Source organism: Acanthisitta chloris, unplaced genomic scaffold (assembly GCF_000695815.1).
Source record: "Acanthisitta chloris isolate BGI_N310 unplaced genomic scaffold, ASM69581v1 scaffold23146, whole genome shotgun sequence".
NCBI classification, from domain to species: Eukaryota; Metazoa; Chordata; class Aves; order Passeriformes; family Acanthisittidae; genus Acanthisitta; species Acanthisitta chloris.
In genome coordinates, this window is record NW_008679109.1 from 1 (window position 1) to 20,170 (window position 20,170).

General features: G+C 36.0%; 1 protein-coding gene across 1 annotated transcript in view; it reads left to right on the forward strand.

Moving 5' to 3' along the window:
• Nucleotides 1-352: 352 nt before the first annotated feature.
• The window catches only part of ARID2 (AT rich interactive domain 2 (ARID, RFX-like)), a gene marked incomplete at its 5' end in the record, with an annotated part of 93,274 nt that continues 73,456 nt past the window's right edge, over nucleotides 353-20,170 (forward strand). Inside the window, 1 exon segment of the mRNA XM_009077182.1 lies at nucleotides 353-453. Within this exon segment, the coding sequence (XP_009075430.1) occupies nucleotides 353-453 (101 nt within the window).

The following is a 20,170-nucleotide window of genomic DNA, read 5'->3' on the forward strand; positions in this document are numbered from 1 at the left end:
ACAGAGGGACTCCCGATTGGTTATTGTCCAGGCTCTAAAACACAAACAAACAAACCCCAAAACAATACCGGCCCTCCCGGCCGCCCCTCCGGCCCCCGCGGAAAAAAACCGATGGGTATATTAACGAATAAACGGAGTAAAACACCAGGGAGGAGCGGGATTATTCCCGAGGGGGGGAATGCCACCGACTGTCAGTAAAATATATGGTTCTGGATTCCACATACGTTCGTGTTTATTTCTTTTTATATATTTATCTATTTGCTTCATGGCAGCCTGTGTTTTTTTGTGATGTTCGCTGTCAGCGACATGTTTACGTGTACGTTGTGTATCTCGGCCTGTGTGTTGTTTTTGACAGGTATCAGAGAAGAATCAGTGGGGAGAAATTGTAGAGGAGTTTAACTTTCCCAGAAGTTGTTCTAACGCTGCCTTCGCTTTAAAACAGTATTACTTGCGGTGAGTGCTATCAAGCTGTTGCAGTAGTATTTTTGTGAGTGTGGAGTTATATTTGGTTTTCAGTGTGTGCAATAATAAAAATATCCCTGCTCTTTAAAAAAACGCTATAAAATAAAGCAGGAAGAGCTTGTAATTCCTACTGCTCTGGTGCAGTGATCAGTTAAAGGTAATTCTGTTGTGTAGTTATTATTTATATTTTTTATTTTACATCTGCAAGCCTTAAACTTTGAAGGGATCCCAAGTATACAAACAATGTATGTCAGAGCCATTTTTATTGATTCTTTTGGAATGACGGTACTACAGGGCTGTTACTGAGAGATCATGTTATTGTAGTTACAGAAACTTAGCTTAATTTTTGGAGCACTGGAATGTGTTGACATATGTAAACTTGTTTACTGCTCAGTGGGGTCAAACGTTGAATGAAAATGCAGGAAGGTAGACTGCTTTGGATAAATTATATTGTTGTCAGTTACTAGCAGCATATTTTTTTAATATAATTTTAGAGTACAAAGGCCTAAATAATTTTTTTATTACTTGAAAAATAGTAAATTTCTGAAGGTTTTAAAAGTAAGATTGCAGTTCTTGAAATGATAGAGGTTATTTTTTTTTGTGATGCAGAATATTTTTCTATGTAGCATGGAGTTCCTATTGAATATTTTAAATTGCTGTGTGTGGAACTATTCAGTTAGTAGATTACTTTTTAAAAAAAATAATTTTGAATAAGTTTTCTTGATTATTCTTTGTGAAAGATTTTTAAATGATCATGTATATAGTTTTGGATGGTACATATGGGCACTTGTATTTCATTTAGGATAAAGTTTTATGTATGTTGCTTAAGGAATGTAATTTTCTGTTTCAGAATTGTAGATTTTTTCATTGCAATTAATGATAATATGGGTGTGCAATATGTACAAAAGATGTATGGGCTTTTGGATTTCTGTTTTGGTGATCTGAGTACACACAAGCTTTATCTGTCTCTGGTTTGGCCTTCTGAATTAGGAAATGCAGTAATTGTACAGGTGCACTTTCTATTGGTTGTCCTAGATTGACTTCCAGCTTGAAGCTGTAGAGTTCATAGCACAGTGGAGCAGTTATTGAGTTACAATGATGTCTGGAAAACCTTAGTCAGATATTTGTAGTTACTGAATTTCTCTCTATTTTTTTTTTTTTTTTGGGTGATGACATATGATTGCTTTAAGATCCAGACTAAGAAAAGAAATTACCATTGCTAATAGCTTTAGTAAAGTTTGATTGGTAGCAGGCCTAGGAATTAAGTGGGAAGCTTTAGGATGTCCTTCCCTGTTGGTTTGGTGTTTTTTTGGGGCTTGTTGTTTTTTGCTTGTTTGGTTTGGTTTTTTTGTTGTTGGGTTTTTTTGGTTGGTTGGGGTTTTTTTTTGTTGTTGTTTTGGGGGTTTTTTTTGTTTGGTTTGTTTGTTTGTTTTCCCCCCCATTCCTCCCTCTCTCTCTCTCCCTCTCTCTCTCCCTCTCTCCTATATAGTATACTATGTTTATGCATAGAATACATACATATATACATATATATATACACAGAGTATACATAATATATTACATAGCTTCTCTGCTACATAGTATTGTGACAGTGTTGCTGAAGATTTGCTGGATCACAGAAGGCAGTTTTTTGCTTTTTGAGTTTTTCTATTGGATTATGAAGTCTATTACTTGACTACATTTTACATGTAATTTGCAAAATGTTTGTTTTTTGTTTTTTGCCCTTTCTATTTCCATAATTTGTGAGTATTTGGCCTAACTTTTTTTCAGTAGTAGATTGTATGTAATTTCTGTTTTCATCTGTATTTCAAAAGCATTTATATGCTGTGACAGTTAAAACAGTGTTAATTTAGCCTTCTAATGACTCTTAATTTTTAATAAGATACTACTTTTTAAATTCAGAATCAGACATACAAAAATGTTATTTTTATTATTAGAATGCTGGTATTGGCATTATTTAAAATGCAGGTGTTGAAAATATATATAAATGATTACATACAAATAGTTGAAAGGTTTTTGGTTTATTTGGAATTTAAGGGGAAAAAAGTTGATAAACATTTAAGATGAGGAATCTTAAAGTCTTATCAGAAGCTCTATTGGGCTATTTTGAAATAAACTACAAAGGTTGTTGGTTTTGGGGTGGACTGTTTTTTATAGTTGTTTTGGTTTTTGTTTGCTTTTGTTACCTCTGAATTGCTGCTTTACTCACTGTTGCTTCTCACAGAATCTAAGTTTGATGTGAAGTGTTTCCCAGCTGAGTTTGCCTCCTTTCATGTACAGTAATAAGGCTGTATATACACGTCTCTCTGCTAGGTTAACATTGGTTTAGTTTTAACCTAGAAGGTTTAAGGGGGGTGGGATTTGGTTCTAGGCAAAGAAACATGCTCTAATGATAAGTTTATTAAAAGGGTATAGTTGTTGTGTCAAAGAACATAACCTGAGGTTTTCTTACAGGTCTAGATTTTCATGAACTGCTGGGCATTTACCCTTGGAAAAAAAAGTGTTCCTTGTGTACCTCAAGTATAATTGTAATCTTGGACTTGCTACTATAATGACTTTGCAAACAAAGCCAAACAAATTGAGGCCTATCAATTTTTATATCAGTTTTTATCCAATCTTGTGTTGTGTGTACTGTAAAGTGAGGAATCTCATGGCACATGGGACCCTATTGAATTCAGAGGTGTGCACCTACATGAATATATTTGCAAATTTGGGTTTGCAATGGTTTGTGATGAAAGTTGCTTGTTTCTATGAAACATCTGGCATAACATCTTTGCTGAGATAAGATCTCAAGCCTCATGGCCCACTTGCTCATTTTGCTGTGTTGCCTCTAATAATGCTGTCATTTTTACTTAAAATTGCTGTGTAAATAATTCAGAAAGTTGAATTATTTCTGTGAGGTCAGTAGTCCTGTTGGCTTGATCAAACCAAATGTTTTGCAAAACAACCATTGGGTTATCGTTTTTCTAGGCCATTCTGATGTATGCATTTTTCTTCAAATAACTTCTTCATTTTGACTGTTTTGGAATTTTGCTGTGTGTCCTTGGGGGATGTATGTTAGACTTCATTAAAGAGGTGAATTGTTTGAAGTTCTGCTACAGTTCCGATAGGCTTTAGGATAGATAATAGTTGAATACGTGACAGCCAATCCTGTCTACCCCTTCTCCCTTGCCCTGCCCTCTCTTTTCTCTCACTGGAAGCAGTTATTTGTAAGAGGGAGAATCTGAACCATTCAAACTTTGCGCCTGTGTTGCTCTGAGCTGTCTGACAGGTGAAGTAATTTATGCACTGTGGTTCTTAGTGAGCAGTCAAAAGCCACAGGGCCGATAACCATTGATAGACTGTATTTGTTAATGTAGTTCTGTAAGTCTTTACACCATCAGGGAGTGTAATTCTTTGGATGTAGTGCAAATTAGATGTTTCATCTCAATTGAGGTGAATTAGTAAAGCATTTTCTAAATGATTCTCTAAAGATTATCTTATAATGTTAATGAAAATATTTTAACATGGGGTAATAAATGTAAACATCAGTGATGTGGGCCTGCTTTTATGTTTTTGTTGGTAAACATACAGTAGGTAGAAAGCAAGTTATCATGGAATATAGCCTGGGTTTTATCTTAATGGTTGTTTAGGTTACAGTCCTACAAAGAAGTGGATTGATGTGACCTCACACGTTAGTATAAGGTTCTGTTGGTTTTCATGTGAGCATAAGCAATACTTTAATTTCTGTTGTGGGTCTTCATCTGTTCTTGGAGAGTGAGAGATCTGGTAAGCTAAATGTGCAAATGAAGTATGCTTAACCAAATTAAAAATTAGTTTGCTTTTTAAAGGTATTTATCTGCATTAAGAGAAATTATGTGAAAGGACTAGCTGTAAGGTAAAAAGTTTGTCTTAGCTCTGCAGAGAATTTCTGAAAGGTTGACAGCACATGTGTATTGTAAACTTCTGGTAAAGGCAACAGAAATTAGTTAATACTAGTTTAAGGTGCATAAGAATTTGCTGTTGTAAATATTGGGGAGGCTAGGGGAAATGAAGTAGAGAGGAAAGAGGTCAGATCATAAATGAGAAGTTGCATAAAGTGAGTATTAAGACAAGCCATTATGCTGAATTTCCTGAAATTCCATATATAGTAGGATGAAAAACAGTGAGCAGTTAAAAATCAGAACCATATGAAGTAGTTATTGATGACAAATAAACGGGGCTCTTAAAAGATCTGGAGATATTTATAAGTCACTTGATATTCAATATGACACAAAAATAAAACTATAGTACTGATTCCTTAAAAAAAAAAGGAAAAGAAATAAAAAGCATTAGCTGAAGAACTAGATAAAAGGGTTTCTGTTCTTAGTAAAATAATGGCAGAAATATCAGGGAAACAATAATAAGCCTGGAATTTTCCAAGAAGAAATTACTTTAAGAGTGTTTTCTTTGTTATTCTTGCTCAGTGTTTAAAATTAAGATCTGATACTGCAACAGCATCTGCACACAGATCAGTGAGTACGGAGAAGTACAGGATTGGCTTGTTTGCCAGATCTGATTGCAGGTTCAAGGCCTCAGGAGCTGAAGAGAAAGTTTTACCTGTAGTAAAATTTTGGATATTTTCAAAAACTCAAATACAGGTCAAAATCTCTTGTTAGCAAAATATTTATGTATATGGATAGTCATCTGAATGAAAAATTGGTTGAAGGACCGTAAACAGAAATAGAAAGAAGAATATATTTGGTGAGTCACAGCAGTTTTAGGTGCTAAAAGAGTAACATCAGTGCTTACATATGCACGTAGTAATACAAGTTTAGCCATTCGAGGCATATTTAGTGTCTGCATTGCTTAACTTTACCAGAGGGTGAATGGTGCACTTGGAACATTAGCAGACAGTGATAGAGAGTTGAACACTAGTCAGGGCAGAAAAGAAAAGGTTATCTGAAGAAATTAGGCACATTGTTGGAAAATACAAATGAGCTTTAGTTTGGAAAATGCAAGCTAGAACAGTTGAGGGACAGTAAACCAAAATAGGTATTCGTTGTGAGGGAATAACCTGGACAGCAGTACTGCTGAAAAAGGGATAGGAGTGATGCCATGTGTCTGATAATCCTGTCAGTTGTGTGCACCCAACTCTGTTTCATATGAAAGGGATTTGTGCATACTTCTGACAGGGAGGACAGGCCCCAGTTTTCACTATGGTATATAGACTTTGTAAATTTCAGAATGAGTTTAGGTTGCATTGAACAAGTGGGAGATGGATTTTTGTGTGAGATTATGGGACTGTGTTTGGAGTACTCTTACTTCAGAGCCTTTGCAACAGGTGGGGCAACTTAATAGAAAATTAGAGAAGAGCAACAAAATGTTAAGAAGGCTGAAGGGACTAACTGATTAAAAATAATGTTATGCTTTGCTTGGCTAAATTAACATTTTATGTGAGAATGGGATATGGTATCTTCCAAGCATTTTGTAGTGTCTAAACACAGAAAAGGGAGATAATTTTTGATAAAATAAGAGTCCGTGTTGTGTGTAAGCTTGAGATGAAACTGAAGGATAAAATTCAGAGCAGACAGCAGCACAAAAGCCCTCAAGATATACCTGCATACCTCCTAGCATGAATAGTATGCCGAGTGGAATAGGGGGGAAAGCCACACCATGGGTCACTCAGAACTAGCCTGTAGTCTAATGCATGTGCAACAGGTAATGAGGCAGGACTGGCAGAGAGATGGACCAGGTGAGCTTACAGGTTTTGTACATCCTTGAGTAACACCAGAATGAAGGCTTTCATCCTGCACAGCTACAGACTTCACCTGTGGAATCTGTTGCACTTAATTTTGTCCCAAATCCTGCAGTCACCTACAAGACAGGAAAGAAATACATGGATGATATTTTCATGATTTCTTCTTAAAATTATTTCCCCCCCCCCCCATCAAGACAGAAATTGTAATATGTGTTTCAGTCAGATGTCTGAGGCCTGGTTTTAAAGTCTAAAGTGAATATTTTACATAGTTAGGCAGGGAATTTTGGTTTAGTTGTACTGAGTCATGCAGTCAACATTCACAATGAAGACTAGTTACTTACTGTTCATGCAATAAAGCTTTATTTAGGGAAATTAAATGTGTTGGTTGTTAAAATCTTAAAATGTCTCTCAATAAGGTTATTTATTTGGATGGATGTTGTCTTGACAGGCAACCTGCTCAAAAGAAAACAACTTCTATAATGCAGAATTAGCATTAGGCCTCCTCTGAGGAGAGCAAGCTGCTGGTGAAAGGGAACACAGCTACCTTAAAATTGCTCTTTCTTACAGTTGTGTTGTGATACTCTTCTACTGTGCAGATGATTTTGGCCTCTATCAGAGTTTCAGAGCTTTTCCTTCAGAGGGTAAACTTGCCTTTATTGCTGAAAAATGCAGTGAAAAATTAGTGTGACAAATGTTAACATATTTTCCTGATTATTTTCTGCAAACTTTTTGTTAGATATGACCTAAATCATTGCTGCTAAGCTGAAATTACTTTGGTTTATTTGGGGAGGGGTAAATGTTGTTCCTCAGTTTTAATACAGAATTCTGATTGTTTAACTTGAAAGCTTATCTGGACATATGTCAGAACTAATAACCTACAAAGAGCAGGTTTCTGGCAACACTATAATAACTGTGGTGACAATTAGGGCCTACTGAATCTTCTAATAATTGGTAGAAACTTCTGTTTGTTAAGACCATTTTCTAGTCTTTGACTGAAATAGTATCTAAATGAATTTATGCCTTAAAATGAATAATATGTGAACATCTTAGGTTTGAACAAATGCATAGTACAACAAGATGAAAAATGCATATGGAATGCAAGGACTGGGCTAAGAAAAGTTGTTTGGTTTGGTTTTGTTTGTCTGTTTAATTTTATTCTGGAACTAGCAGTCTTTAATTACCTTGCTTATTTGCAGTTATACCTCAATAGATAAGACTTTCACATGCTTTTTTTTTCTTTCTTAACTCCTTCCCCACTTTCCCAGTAATGAAACAAAAATATAATTTAAGTTTTACAGATGAGGTGCTAAAGGTGCACAGAGGTTCAGACTGTTACTTGGAGAGTGCATGCCAAATAAGTATGAAATCCAAGTACTGTAAAGCTGCTTGTTTTCATTTTATAATAATGCTAGAATCCATTTCTGACAGGCAGATTTTTTCTTGTTGGGCCTTAGTTAAACCATCCATAAAAGGAGGCTACTATTTACTGTCTTTTAAAATTCCTCTTTAAAAAATAGCTGAGGAAACACTGTTTGAAAAATAAAACAGGATAAAATGTTCTCTGAATTGGAGAACTGACAACTCAGTATGTAACATTATGAGAATGAGTTGTTTGTGTTTTGTTTTGCTGTGTTTTGCTTTTAAATGCTTGTTGGGAGTGTTAGAGTGGTGTTTCCCAGCTTAAAAGGGCCTGATTGGAGTAACTGTAGTATCATTCCACATTATTAGAAGACACAGTTCATAGAGGGCATTGGGTATGGACCAGAGACCCATCACATGATCTTGTTTCTGGTTATCAGTGTGATACATATTTATTCTGTTGCCTTAGTTAAATCATTTGCCATCTTTTTATTCATATTTATAACGTGAGTATACTGATGTTTGTTTACCTCTCCCAGAGAAGTGAGTGCGAGCTCTTTGATGCAGAGTTTGTGTTTCTTTATGCTTCTGTCTCATATCTTAAATATTTGAAAATGCATATAAATTAGGAATATATGAGGAAAGTAAAACTATTCATAAGCTTGCTTGCCCTCTGCAGCGTTGAGAAGCAGAAAATATAGCACAGATGAGAGGAAGAACAATCTTTATTCCTTAGGGAATAAATAAACTTGGGATACCTAAGCGAAGAAATATTGCAACAGTTGAAAGAAAGAAGCTTATCTTAAGGAAGGATAATAAACCAGCAAGATGGTACCCAGAATAGTGAGCTTAGGCTTTGCCTGAGGTACTAGATTAGTGAGCTAGGCATCACATCTAAAATACAGTCTCCTTAGAGCAACAAGTTCATGTCTTAAGCAGACCTGAGTTCCATTTTTGACAATAAGATGGTGACACTGAGCATTCTACTTTTTGTTTTCCCATCTTTGCACTGAATGTGCATGCATTTACTTACACTCAAGATAAATTGTAGCAGGCCAGCTATGCTGCAAGAGGGATCACATACTATTTTAGTAGAGTGGAGTTCTGTTGAATGATGCACTGGAACATGTTGGTCTGCAAGAATGAACTGTCTTCGTAGTAGTTTCCTTTTCTCTTAGTGTGGGAGAAGCAACCATTCAGATTAGTAGTCTTTCAGAATAATTTACAGTGTTACTTGTCAATCCATAGATGCCTAAAATACATAAGGATCTTGCAAAGTAAGGTGGTCATTCTGTTTTAGAGACACTTTTTCTCTCACAGAGTTTGGTGGACTTTCCACGTGGTTGGTTGCTGCAGTTTAGGTGGGCCAAGCTTAGGGCTACACGCATTTCTCATTGTTGCGTGCTGTGACGTCTGCTGGTTGGCCTCTGCCTCGCAGTCCAAAGGTTGCTGTGCTTCCATGATTAAACCATGTGCAGAGATTCTCAGCTCTGTAAATCACCAAATCATGTGACTAACTTGAGTAGCTCTGTTAAAGTTCTTTGAAGTGCTATAACAGTATGTATTATCAGGATGAAATGCATTGGGGTAGCATTTCATTTGGGACACGTCCCAGGGGCTTAATTAAGCTAAATGAAAACAGTTTACTTTGGGGATAAATGTAGCATGTTTTGAGTATATTAATAACTATTACGATGTAGGATAGGTGTAGAACTATGTGTATGGGTTTGTTTGCTTTTTAAAAACTGTAGTTGTGTTAGAAGAAAACTTGTGGAAATAGGAACAGTTCTTCCCTTACATGGTTATTTTGCTCAGGAGTGTCTGTCTTCTAGTGACCTTGATTAAATGATGTAGAGTCCAGGCAATGGCCAGGTAAACAGTACCATGTTACAGAATTCACAGATGGCCTGTAATTTTGGGGTGATAGTATAGTTTTGAAACAATGGAGATTACAGAGCTGTTTCTTGGACACTTTTCACCCCCCAATACTATGAAAACCTGAGAAAATTAAAATTACCAATAGTACATGTTCATATAATGCTAGAGTTGCACAGTAAATACCTGAAAAAAAAATCAGGATTTGCCTTATTTAAATATGAATGTGGAACTGTAACTGTTTCTAGACAATATTCTTCATACCAGAGCCTTGTGCTCTCTGTGAGAAATGGGAATAAATTCCATGGCAGTATTAATCTGTTGTATCACTATATACATACTTCTGACTCATCATTCAGTGTGGTAATTGATTTATCTTAATATTAGTTATTTCTGAAGAGGTTTTGATGTGCTTCCTGGGCATCCTTTCTGCACTGTCTTACCTTCCATGATGTTACCCATGTGGGCCAATTCAGAATTTCCTTTGCTTGTGGATTGAGGGGGATTCCCTGTTGTGACACTATTTACCTTGTCTGCCTAGCTCACAGGTCTTTCTGTCTCTCATTCCCTGCTAATCATCATCTTCTCAGTCTTTTGACTACAGGCCATAATTTATCTTCTGTTCCCTGTCCCCTTGATGTCTGTACCCATTGACTGCATGGGGAATATTTACTGTAATCAAATGAAGTCCTAATTGTAAAGAAAATTTTAAAAAAAAGGTGTATGCAGGTAAAAGGGCAAAAAGACAGCACTAAATGTCAGATGCCTAGCAACAGTAAATTACCAAATTTTACAGCAAAAGATTAATACATTCTGTGGTACCTGAAAAACAAATTCAGCTGTGGACATGCTGAATTCACAGGATCCAGAGGAATATCTAACGGGTATTTCACACATCTGAAAAATGTGATTTCAGGTCCTCTGCAGGACCCAGTCAGACATTGCAGCATTGGTGTACATTTTGCTTGTTCTTCCAAGGTCATTTTGTAACTCTAAGGTATAGAAATACAATTATTTGGTTTTAGTGAAAATACTGTTTCTGAGCACATTTATGTGCAAAAGGTGACCTCTGTAGTGAATAATTGTGTTTAATTGGATTTGAAGAATATGTAGGGCCCTAACCACAGTACATCTTGGAATACTTTTAGTAAGCATTTTTGTTAGTTTGTTTCCAAATGCTTCAAATTACTGTATTTCTTTCCAGCTTAGCTGAACTTGTTACTCTGTTTAATGCCATGTGATTCTGTGTTAATGTAACGAAGTTATTTATTAGAAAGGTGTGGTAGTCAATGCATATCATATCATAGTAAAAATGTAAAAAATTAGAAAATCAAAATACAATACTTGGTGACAATGACTTCATTTTAGTATTGTTTCCTTAATATGTCCTATAGTCAATATGCTGTTATTAATGAAATAGTTACATTCTTAGGTGGTTTTGGTCATAGATGAATGCAAGATTGTGTCCTATTTAGATTTTTGTATTACCAGTAACAAATCCTGTTTTTCTGTAGTAGCTTTTAGTCTCCTAATAAACAGTTTAATTGTATTGTAAACAGAGTTAGTCCAGCTGTTGAAGAAAGTGCTTCTTAAGATCAAAGAAAAAGGTGACTTTAAAATAATCTGCTGTTCCGCATATTACTGTAAACAAACGCACAACTTTTCTAAGTGTGCCCATTCTTTTCTATGTAGCTATTTGTGTGCCATAAATTTATGTGCCTAGTAGAAAGCCAGAATACTTAGTTTTATGGTGTTTCTGTAGGTCTGCTGGAAGACCTGTGTTTGTAGACTGTTGCCCATGTGGAATTGCTTCTAGATTTGCTCAGGGAGAATTCATCCCTCGTTGGAGCTGGGCTGAAATAGGTGGCATACTGTGTCAGTCCTGCAGTGTGCTTGTAAAGGTCAGGTGCATAACATCTGGGCCATGTGCATTAACACAAAATGTGCCTTAGCAAGGAAGGAAACTAAACCAGTGAAGTCAAGAAAGATACATTCAAAACTTAAGAGACTGAAATTGGTGTAAACAGTGTTCACTAGCTGTTTTCAGGCTGAGGGAAACAAAAAGCTGTTATCATTTCTTGTTTTCAAAAACTTATTAAAGAGTTTAATCATTTGTATTATAATTTTGCTGGTAGAGTGCAATCCATAGTATTCCTGACTTCTGTATCTACACTGTCAAAATATCAGTAAAACCTTTTTTATACTGTGGAAATAATGATGGTAAGTTAAAGTGAAGTAGACAACATAAGTATCATTGTTCACATACCATATAACATACAGCAGCAATATAAATGTGTAGGATTGTTGGCCTGATTGCCTGACTGGACGCGTCTTTAATGGGCGCCCAGTGCAGGATTCTGCTGTAGAAGGCCACCGGGTGGAAGTGACTCTCAGGGCCATGTCTTTTTCCTCAAGGCTTTTTTTGGTTCAGATGGTATGTGTTTGCTATGGTTTGTGGCTAAAGAGACTTCAAGTATTTCTGACTTAGCAGCTACCCTTTGGGAAGAAGCACATGTCCTGATCAGGCAGTCACCTGATCCAGATGTGCAGCTTGGAGGCTCTAAGGTACATGGTTACTGCTAGGAGTGGCCTGGCAGGACACACTTGCACTTTGAGCAGTCAGCTACCCAGCTGGGAGGCACAATGTAACTCTGCCTCCCGCTGGGCCAAACACAGGCTGCTCAGTCACCTGTAGGCCAAACAAAAGGGAAGACAAGCTGTTTGGAGGTATTTAATGAGTGGTGGAGAGAAGACCCTTTGTGCATTGGTAATTGAATTGCAAAGGGAAGGAATATGAATCTAGAGTGAGCTGGGTGCATTCCTGACAGGAATGTGGGAATGTTGGTGGAGAGAATGCTGTTTGGAAAGGTGGATGGGGTAGATACGTAGAAGGAAAAGGAGGAATTATGTAATCAAATTCTGATAAGTTAGTCTTTAATGGCCAACTCCCTCATTTGGATTGTTCACTGGATATTAATTGACTTGTGGCCAGATGCTGGGTCACTGCTGAGTGAAGTCTGTTAGTTGTAAAGTACCAAGTGGTCTCTGACTTGAATTATACCGCCTGGATTCTGCAGTGAGGTTCTGATTTACTGGTACAAACCCTATAGTGATTCTTCTGCACCTTTGCTTGCACTACCTGTGCTGCTTGAGCAGAATTGATTTCTGTTCTCTTATATTTTTCATTAACACCAAATTTACCATTTTCATTTTGGTTTAAAACATCTGTCATCATCACAATTACTGTTACTTTCATCCTTATATTAAAATATCATAAAGGCATAAAATTGCATATAATCAAATAAAGGATTTTATCTGTTCCTTAAGTAGCTTGCAGGGAGAAAGGTTTCATCTTGGAAAATATTTCTCCATGGGCCTTGCTGCATTTAAGGATGCTAAGAAGGTTACAGTTGTGCAACAGTGAGCATTTCTTCAAATGCTGTTGTCACTTTGACAAAACTAGTAATGTTTATGTATGCTTTATTTTGTATGCTGATTATATAGGAAGTGCATACATTTTATTCTATATGTATATAGAGAGAGCATATACGAGTCTGGATGTCAGCACAAGTTTGGAATAGCTTGCATGGACTTCCTGTCCTACTTGTGTTGCTCCATATGTGTTAAGAATGAGTGTTCAATGAGAGGCAAAGGTTTAATGGGGCAAACACTCAAAAATTTCTAAGAATTTTTTTATAGCTACAGGCACAAAGATTTAGAGATCAAGTTTGGATCCTACAGGTGGAAGTAGGTGCAAAGTGCTATTTCTGCTTGACAGTTCCTGATTATGTGTGATACTAATCTGTTGCTTCTCCTGGACCTTAGCCTTGTGTAATTTGGAAAGACAACTTTTTAAACTCTACCTGCTCTAAGCAAAATATATAAAATAGCTGTTGTTTAAAACTACCTCAAGTTGTGGAATGTAAGTTGTTTTGATCAGAACAATTAGTGAGTGGAGGGCTGGTGAATTATTCAAAGATGTGGATAAACTATATTTTTCATGAACTCTGCAATTTCTACTATGTTGGATGTTATTATCTAGCTATATAGGTTTAGATTTTGCCGTGAATGGAATTCTTTTTGCTGTTAAATATATCTTTATAAATTTTTTTTTTTTAACTGAGGTTAATGTGAATCTGTGTTTAACAGTAGTACTTATTGCCACTCTCTTTTGCACTCTTTGCCACACTGATACCTCCAGAGAATAAAAGCAGGACATTATGTAAAAGGGGTACAAAAAATCTCCTTTCTCTACCCCTTGTCCTACCTCAGTGCATGGAGGAGGGTGGAAAAAGAGCATAGGTCATCATTCTTGCTTGCTTATATACATCAGAAATTATTGCTGTTATCTTAAATAGCAGCTTGTGGTGTCCCTTTTCAAGCAGACAGTCCTGCTGTTGCTGTGCTGCTGGCATTGCCCCCCAGTAGTGATATGAGCTCTGCATTTAGGTTTTGGTGGTGTTTAGGGCTTGTTTTGTTTTGTTTGTAATTGTTTTCATGGAGACCTGCATCAGGGTTCCATTGCTGTAAAGGGACAAGCTAGCAGATTCTAGTCTTGAATTGCTTAGTACTGCTGTTGTTTATTTGCTTATTTTTAATCAAGTTATATGGATTTTCTGTGAAGAGAGGGGGTTTTGTTTGCCTCCCTTTAAATTTCTGGAGGTTATCACCCACTTGCACAGGGAAGTTCCATTACAGACTAAGCAGGAAGAACAACACAGAGACTACAGAGGAGAGGACTCCACATTTAGCCAAGTATTAGTTACTTGTATTCTTTCCCCCCTTTTTAACTAGTTTTACTAGAGTAGATCATATCTTGTCACTTACGTAACTTTCAGGACTTAACAGTTGTGTTGTCTCCTTGGAAGTTATTTACAGGTGGAGATAGATAGGGATTTGGCATCAAGTTCATGAGAATGATGAAATTAGTAAAGCCTTCAGAAAGACTCAGTAGTATATAAGTGGACACTAAATGATGAAGAGAGGAAGATCAGAGGATCTTGGTGAGTTCTAAAATAGAGGCATGTGATGGTGAAAGGGGGATTTTTTTCTGTGGTGCATTCAAGAAAGCCGAGTAGGGCCATTTTGCCAGGAGTGGTCCTAGAACAGGAGAACTCGAAAATTTGAAGTGTTGATCAATTCAGAGACCACAACTGTAGTGCTTGGCAACAGTCCAGCTCCTGCTACACAAGGTAAGAACATCTTCCCTTAGAGGAAGGAAATCTCTGGAAGTATGTTGCTGCAGGATCATGCCAATGGACAACAGTACTTAACTTGCTGGATCTGGCTGACATTGTTGCTTTACCTTTTTTACCTTGGTAACTTAGTGGTCATGAGTCTTTCTGTACACTCATGTTCAAATAAATGTTGGTGTGGATGTTACTTGAGGAATCAAAGAATATACAGACTCCAACATAAACAAACAAAAGAGAGAAAAATAAGTGTTGATCTTAGTGTGAAATGAGGTCATGTGTGGGACTGATTTTTCCCTTTACACCTTTGTCTAAAAAAATAGGTGTGCTTTTTATCAATAACACATTATTGAGAAAGTGGCATCTTTCTGAGCAAGTGGTTCATCTTCTACCTCTTTCTCATGTTCTCTGTTAATGATTCAGAATTTTAAAACTGGTTCTCAGCTGCCTATTGGGCTGTTCTCTGTACTACCCTTCTTAAATCGTCGAGGTTGAAATGCAGTCCATAGGTGGAGCCAAATTAGATTCCTTTTCCAGTTGCCTGTACTGTTATGTGTAATTGGGAGGTTGTAGATGGAGAAAGCAGTCCTGAGTCTGAACACTTACCTAACTAAAAGTTTGAGAACTCCTACCGCAAATGTTTCTCTCTCTCACAGTAAAACAGATGTACCTCAGTCCTAGAAAGTATTGCATATTTCATGTAAAGTAATACAATGTAGTGTGTGAAATTGACCTTCCCTATGATTTGCAAGATTTTTTGGTAAGAACAGCTTACAAAAGTTGTTTGTTTGAAAGGGTGTTTATTATCATGTACGGTAGTTCTGACCCTGAAGATTGCAGGCTTGTTTTCATTTTAATAAGATGTTATTCATATAAATGCTTGTTGACTCCAAACAGATTGTTAGAGTTGTATTCTGCAGTTGTATAGAAAGTGTAATATTTCATACCTAAGAAATTTGATTTAGTTACAGATTTTATTTTTTTGTAAGTCCTGGAAAAGGAAAGAATGGCAGTGGGAGACTGTTTTAGCAATGGTAGACCTTCATTGTGGGCTAGCTGGCACTAGCTGTTTTGTGTCTGTGAGCTTCTCTCTTAGAAGTATGGATCCAATAATTTTTCCTCACAAAGAAGCAGTTTCTCAGCTTGGAATCGGATGCTTTAATATATCTCCTGTCTCACTATGTTAAAGTGTTTTGGAAGTTTAGATTATAATGAGGAACTTCCTTGGTTCATGTTAGTACTTGTATTTTTTAGTAGATAAATTAAAACTGAAATGCCAGTGTCCTGATTAATTAAGGATACAATTACCACCATATTCTAATAGGCAGTTTTCCTCTAATCTTTCTCAAGCTTGTCCTCAGTCTCTTCCTTATGCATTTTTATGTATGGCTTAGGCCTTATGTAGGGTTTTTTTAACATGTTAATAAACTTTCCCTAGAGGTACTAGTTTTCACATATTTAGTCCCTTAGTTCAGCACTGGAGTAAGCAGTACTCTTATACATGCAAAAAAAGTAACCAAATCTACTTGTCTTTGACCTTTCTTAAAATAAGTGATTTACTGCTACATTAAGATCAATCAGTTTTAGGCTTTACCTTACATAGTGATCTCAAAAATAAGTAAGTTACTTCACCTGTAGTTAGAGTGGCTCACTGTTGGCCTTGAATTTAATATTCTGTTTTGCTCATGAACACGGGGCAATCAGTTGCTGTCTTTCAGAAATAGCAAAGAGGCTACTTTAGTACATTTACTTTTTAATCAGATGCTATAAGGACAGTAGAAGTGTCAAATTTAATAGTATAAAGCTAGTGATACCTGCATATCACTTGTATGGAAGAATAGGGAGAAATTGCAATCAATCTTCTATGTAATGATGTTCTACCTGTCATTTAAAGACTGCTAATGTGTGTGTTTGCCTTTTGTCTCAGACAACTGAATGATGCTACTTCCTATGGATTTTAAAACTGGGGATGTTCTGTGAGTGGGACAGTGTGTGGTGCTGGGGTTTCCTCGTTTCAGAAGTTTTCAGCATTGCATTTTATGTAAGGTGTTTGGGGTCTACTAAATCTACTTCGTAGTAATTTGATTCATCTGAAATATGCTTATGTTGCTATTGTACATTTGAGAACTACCCTACATACCAAATGTACACTATATAAAACAGATTTAGTTCTTGTAAACAAATAGTTCTGAATATGAGTTTACTAGAAAACATTGAATATGCACTACGATTTTACGGCATGTTCCTTTTAGCTCAAATAATAGTTGTAGAAACCACAGGTATTGTAAAGATCTGCATTGTGTTGTGATAAGAAAAACATCTCTGAAGTGAATCATATATCTAAATATGTTATTATTTGCAGATTACAGTTAGCGTGATAGAATTTTACAGTAGTACAGTTTTGGTAACAGTGACTCTTGATGTTCTGTGTGAAACAGGTTGGAGGGAAAATATTCTCATTGGCATTTCAAGAAAATACTTCGACTCTGGAAAAATTTGGAACAATTAATTTATCTGCAGTTAAAATAATCTGTTTTAACCAAGATTAATTTTTCTTTGTTCCAAAAATGTCAGAAGCACTTACTGAGGGACGATTTGTATAATTACTCAAAATTAAAAGGGTAAGGATTCTTGTTCTGGGTTTTTGCTTTAGTTATTTATGGTTGTCGACAGAGCGAAGTTGTCTTACATTTAACCTAGTAGAAAAGCTGCTAACAGTTCCTCACTTACCTTTTCCGTCATTGTAATTTCAGACTTTTTTATTTCCAGAACTACTTTTGGCTGTAGCAGACTACTATAATTTGGCAAGGTCAAGGCCCTGTATTTAGAGAAGTGCCTTCTGTTCGTCCCATTGTTACATTATGATTTGTCTGTACTTTAAGGAATTAAAACTCTTTCCATTTCCTTCTTTATTTGCATTCTTCAGGTTAATTTGACAGCATGTCAGAATGATAACTAACTATGAACAGGACCTGTGCCATTGAAAAGAGCAAGGGGGAGCATATACTTTAGCCAGGATGATAAGTTCTGTTGAGACTCAGGAGTAATGATGAACAGTTTGGGTTTTCTGAAGACCTTCCTGTTCTGCAGTTTTTGCAGTTGTGCCAGTTTCCCCTTCTCCTTTTTAAACACAGGAAACTGAACCAGTACAGAGGAAGTTTCCCATCTTTTGATGAAGGGGAGGAGGAAGTTGGCTTCTGTCTTCCCTAACTCATCTTTTGATACTAAGAGCTCATGACCCGTGTCTGGGATGATTGCATTCTGCCTCTTAAGCTCTAGTACAGTTGGGCTGTTGGAAAAATTAATAATGCATTGCTTTGTGATTTTCTTATTTCTTTTTAAGTAATGAAATTTAATAGGAGCTTGTGTTTAAAACAAACAAACTCCACTACCATGACCTCCAAACCTACAGAATTTGGAGACGTCAGATTTATTTAGGTGATTGGACATAGAGATGTTTTCTTAAAGTGACTCCTCACAGTTCCCAGACATGCTCTGAGCTGATAGTAGGGATAGAAGGGGTATAACTAGAGGACCGTTAATTTAATTTATTGGGAACTTCTGCGAGCTACCAAGAACAGTTGGTTTTGCAGCATAATTTTAAGTAGCTTTAACAAGAATATTTTTGCCACCACTTTTTCACATGATACGAAAATGTAAAATTCTTCATGAGAAAGTCTGGAAGGTAAAAAACAGAAGAATTTTATCTACCTGTTCGGAGCTGTTCAGTGGTGTGTTTTCCAAGAACCATATTTACGTGAACTGATAAAAGATGAAGTTTTATATAAAGACAGTACAAAAGACAAATAGTATTTTTTCTTTACTGTCATCTTTTTGTAAAAGAAGAAAAAACCCCACAGTACATTCTGACACTTGGGCTTGTCACAGAAGCATTGTTATAAGGACTGTGAAATGGAAGAACAGCTAACACTTCTGGAGAAGTTAGGGGAGGACAAAAAGTGGGGAGAATATAATTTGGGTGTTTCTAAAGTGTGTTTTATAATGAAGAATATAAAATAATAAACCCCCTTGCTAGGTTTAGTCTGTTGCTTTCTTCTTAGCTAATGCTGCAATCTCTGATGAGAGTATCACAAATGGTTCCTGTGCAGAGTGTAACGATATGGTGATTTGCGATTATGTTTTCATATGACAGTAGGAAATATGGGAGTGTATAATATATTTTCACTAAACATTAGTATTGTGAGTTGTTAACTTGTGGTTTAGAAGCAATGTCAAGTTGTAGCAAGCTATGGTAGTTGAATAGGTTAGTCTCTGAAATTAGGATATTAGTTATTTCTTTTTCATAATGCACTTCATTGAAAAAAATATAAATAGACTTCTAAAGGGAAGTACACAGCATGTTGTTCATCCATGTAGTAGTTTTTTATCTATGGCACTTTTAAAATAAATGAATTCCAATGCTTTAAGAAATACTACCTAATATATACTAGTAAATATTTTTTTTTTTTTACTATCTGTACTTTAGTAAGACAATGGAAGTTATTTGATTTAAGGTTTCATGATGACACTTGCATATGTACATAGTTATCATTCAGGATGCAGCAAATTAGGTAGGTAATTGTGATTTAAACGATTTGTTTTTTCCATGCTAATAGAAAATGGCAAGGCAATACTGGAAAGAGAGGAAATAAATGCAACTGGTTGGTTTTTTTTCTTTGAAGATCCAGAAATCTGTTCTGTGCATTTTGGGAAGAATTGATTCCATCATACTTGCCTACAGTGGAAACAAACATACTCTGATTGTATTTGAGTCAGTGTCAGATTATAGATAACATGACAAATGTTGCTTGTATGTCATTTTTATGCTCCGCTGGTAGTGAGGCCACACCTTTAAGGCAGAACATCCTTTAAACTTGAAACACCTGTACAACTAGTTGTTCAATTATATTGTTTCCAACACTGAATGAAGTTGTGGTTTTTCAATTACTTCCATTTTTCTTTAGGTTGTGATGTGGTTTTGAATACTGCAGGTGAGAGGGAAATAAGGAAGTTTTGCAGTTGTTATTTTTTTAATGCTGATCTATAGTTGCCTGTATGAGATATAGTTAAAAGATGACATCAAAGATGAATATTGCATGTTTCATTTAAAGCTGGTCATTATTAAAAGGGGAAAAACTAATCTGTAGAAGACTGAAACTTTAATCTACTGAATGTTATGGTATGACAGCATCTGTAACTTGGTCTCAGTGAACTTTTTGTTACGGTATATGTCAGTTTTAATGAAACTTATGGCTAGTTAGAATTAGTGTTAAGAGAATATTTTCTAACCACTTTGTAATTCTGATTCATTAGAGAGTATTTTAATGCAAAATATTTAATATGCAAAAATCACTTATTGTGGTGCCAGCTGCAAAGAATGGAATGTTGAGTTAATAAAAGTGACTATAGAATTACTATCATAGCCATTTACCAATGATCACTCTAAACTGCCAAGAAAAAAACATGCAATGCATCTGAAAAGTTAACACTTTTTTCCTGATAGTTAAAATGAAATATGTATCTGTCTCCATAATGTTGTATGTATAAACATTAATAACTTCTC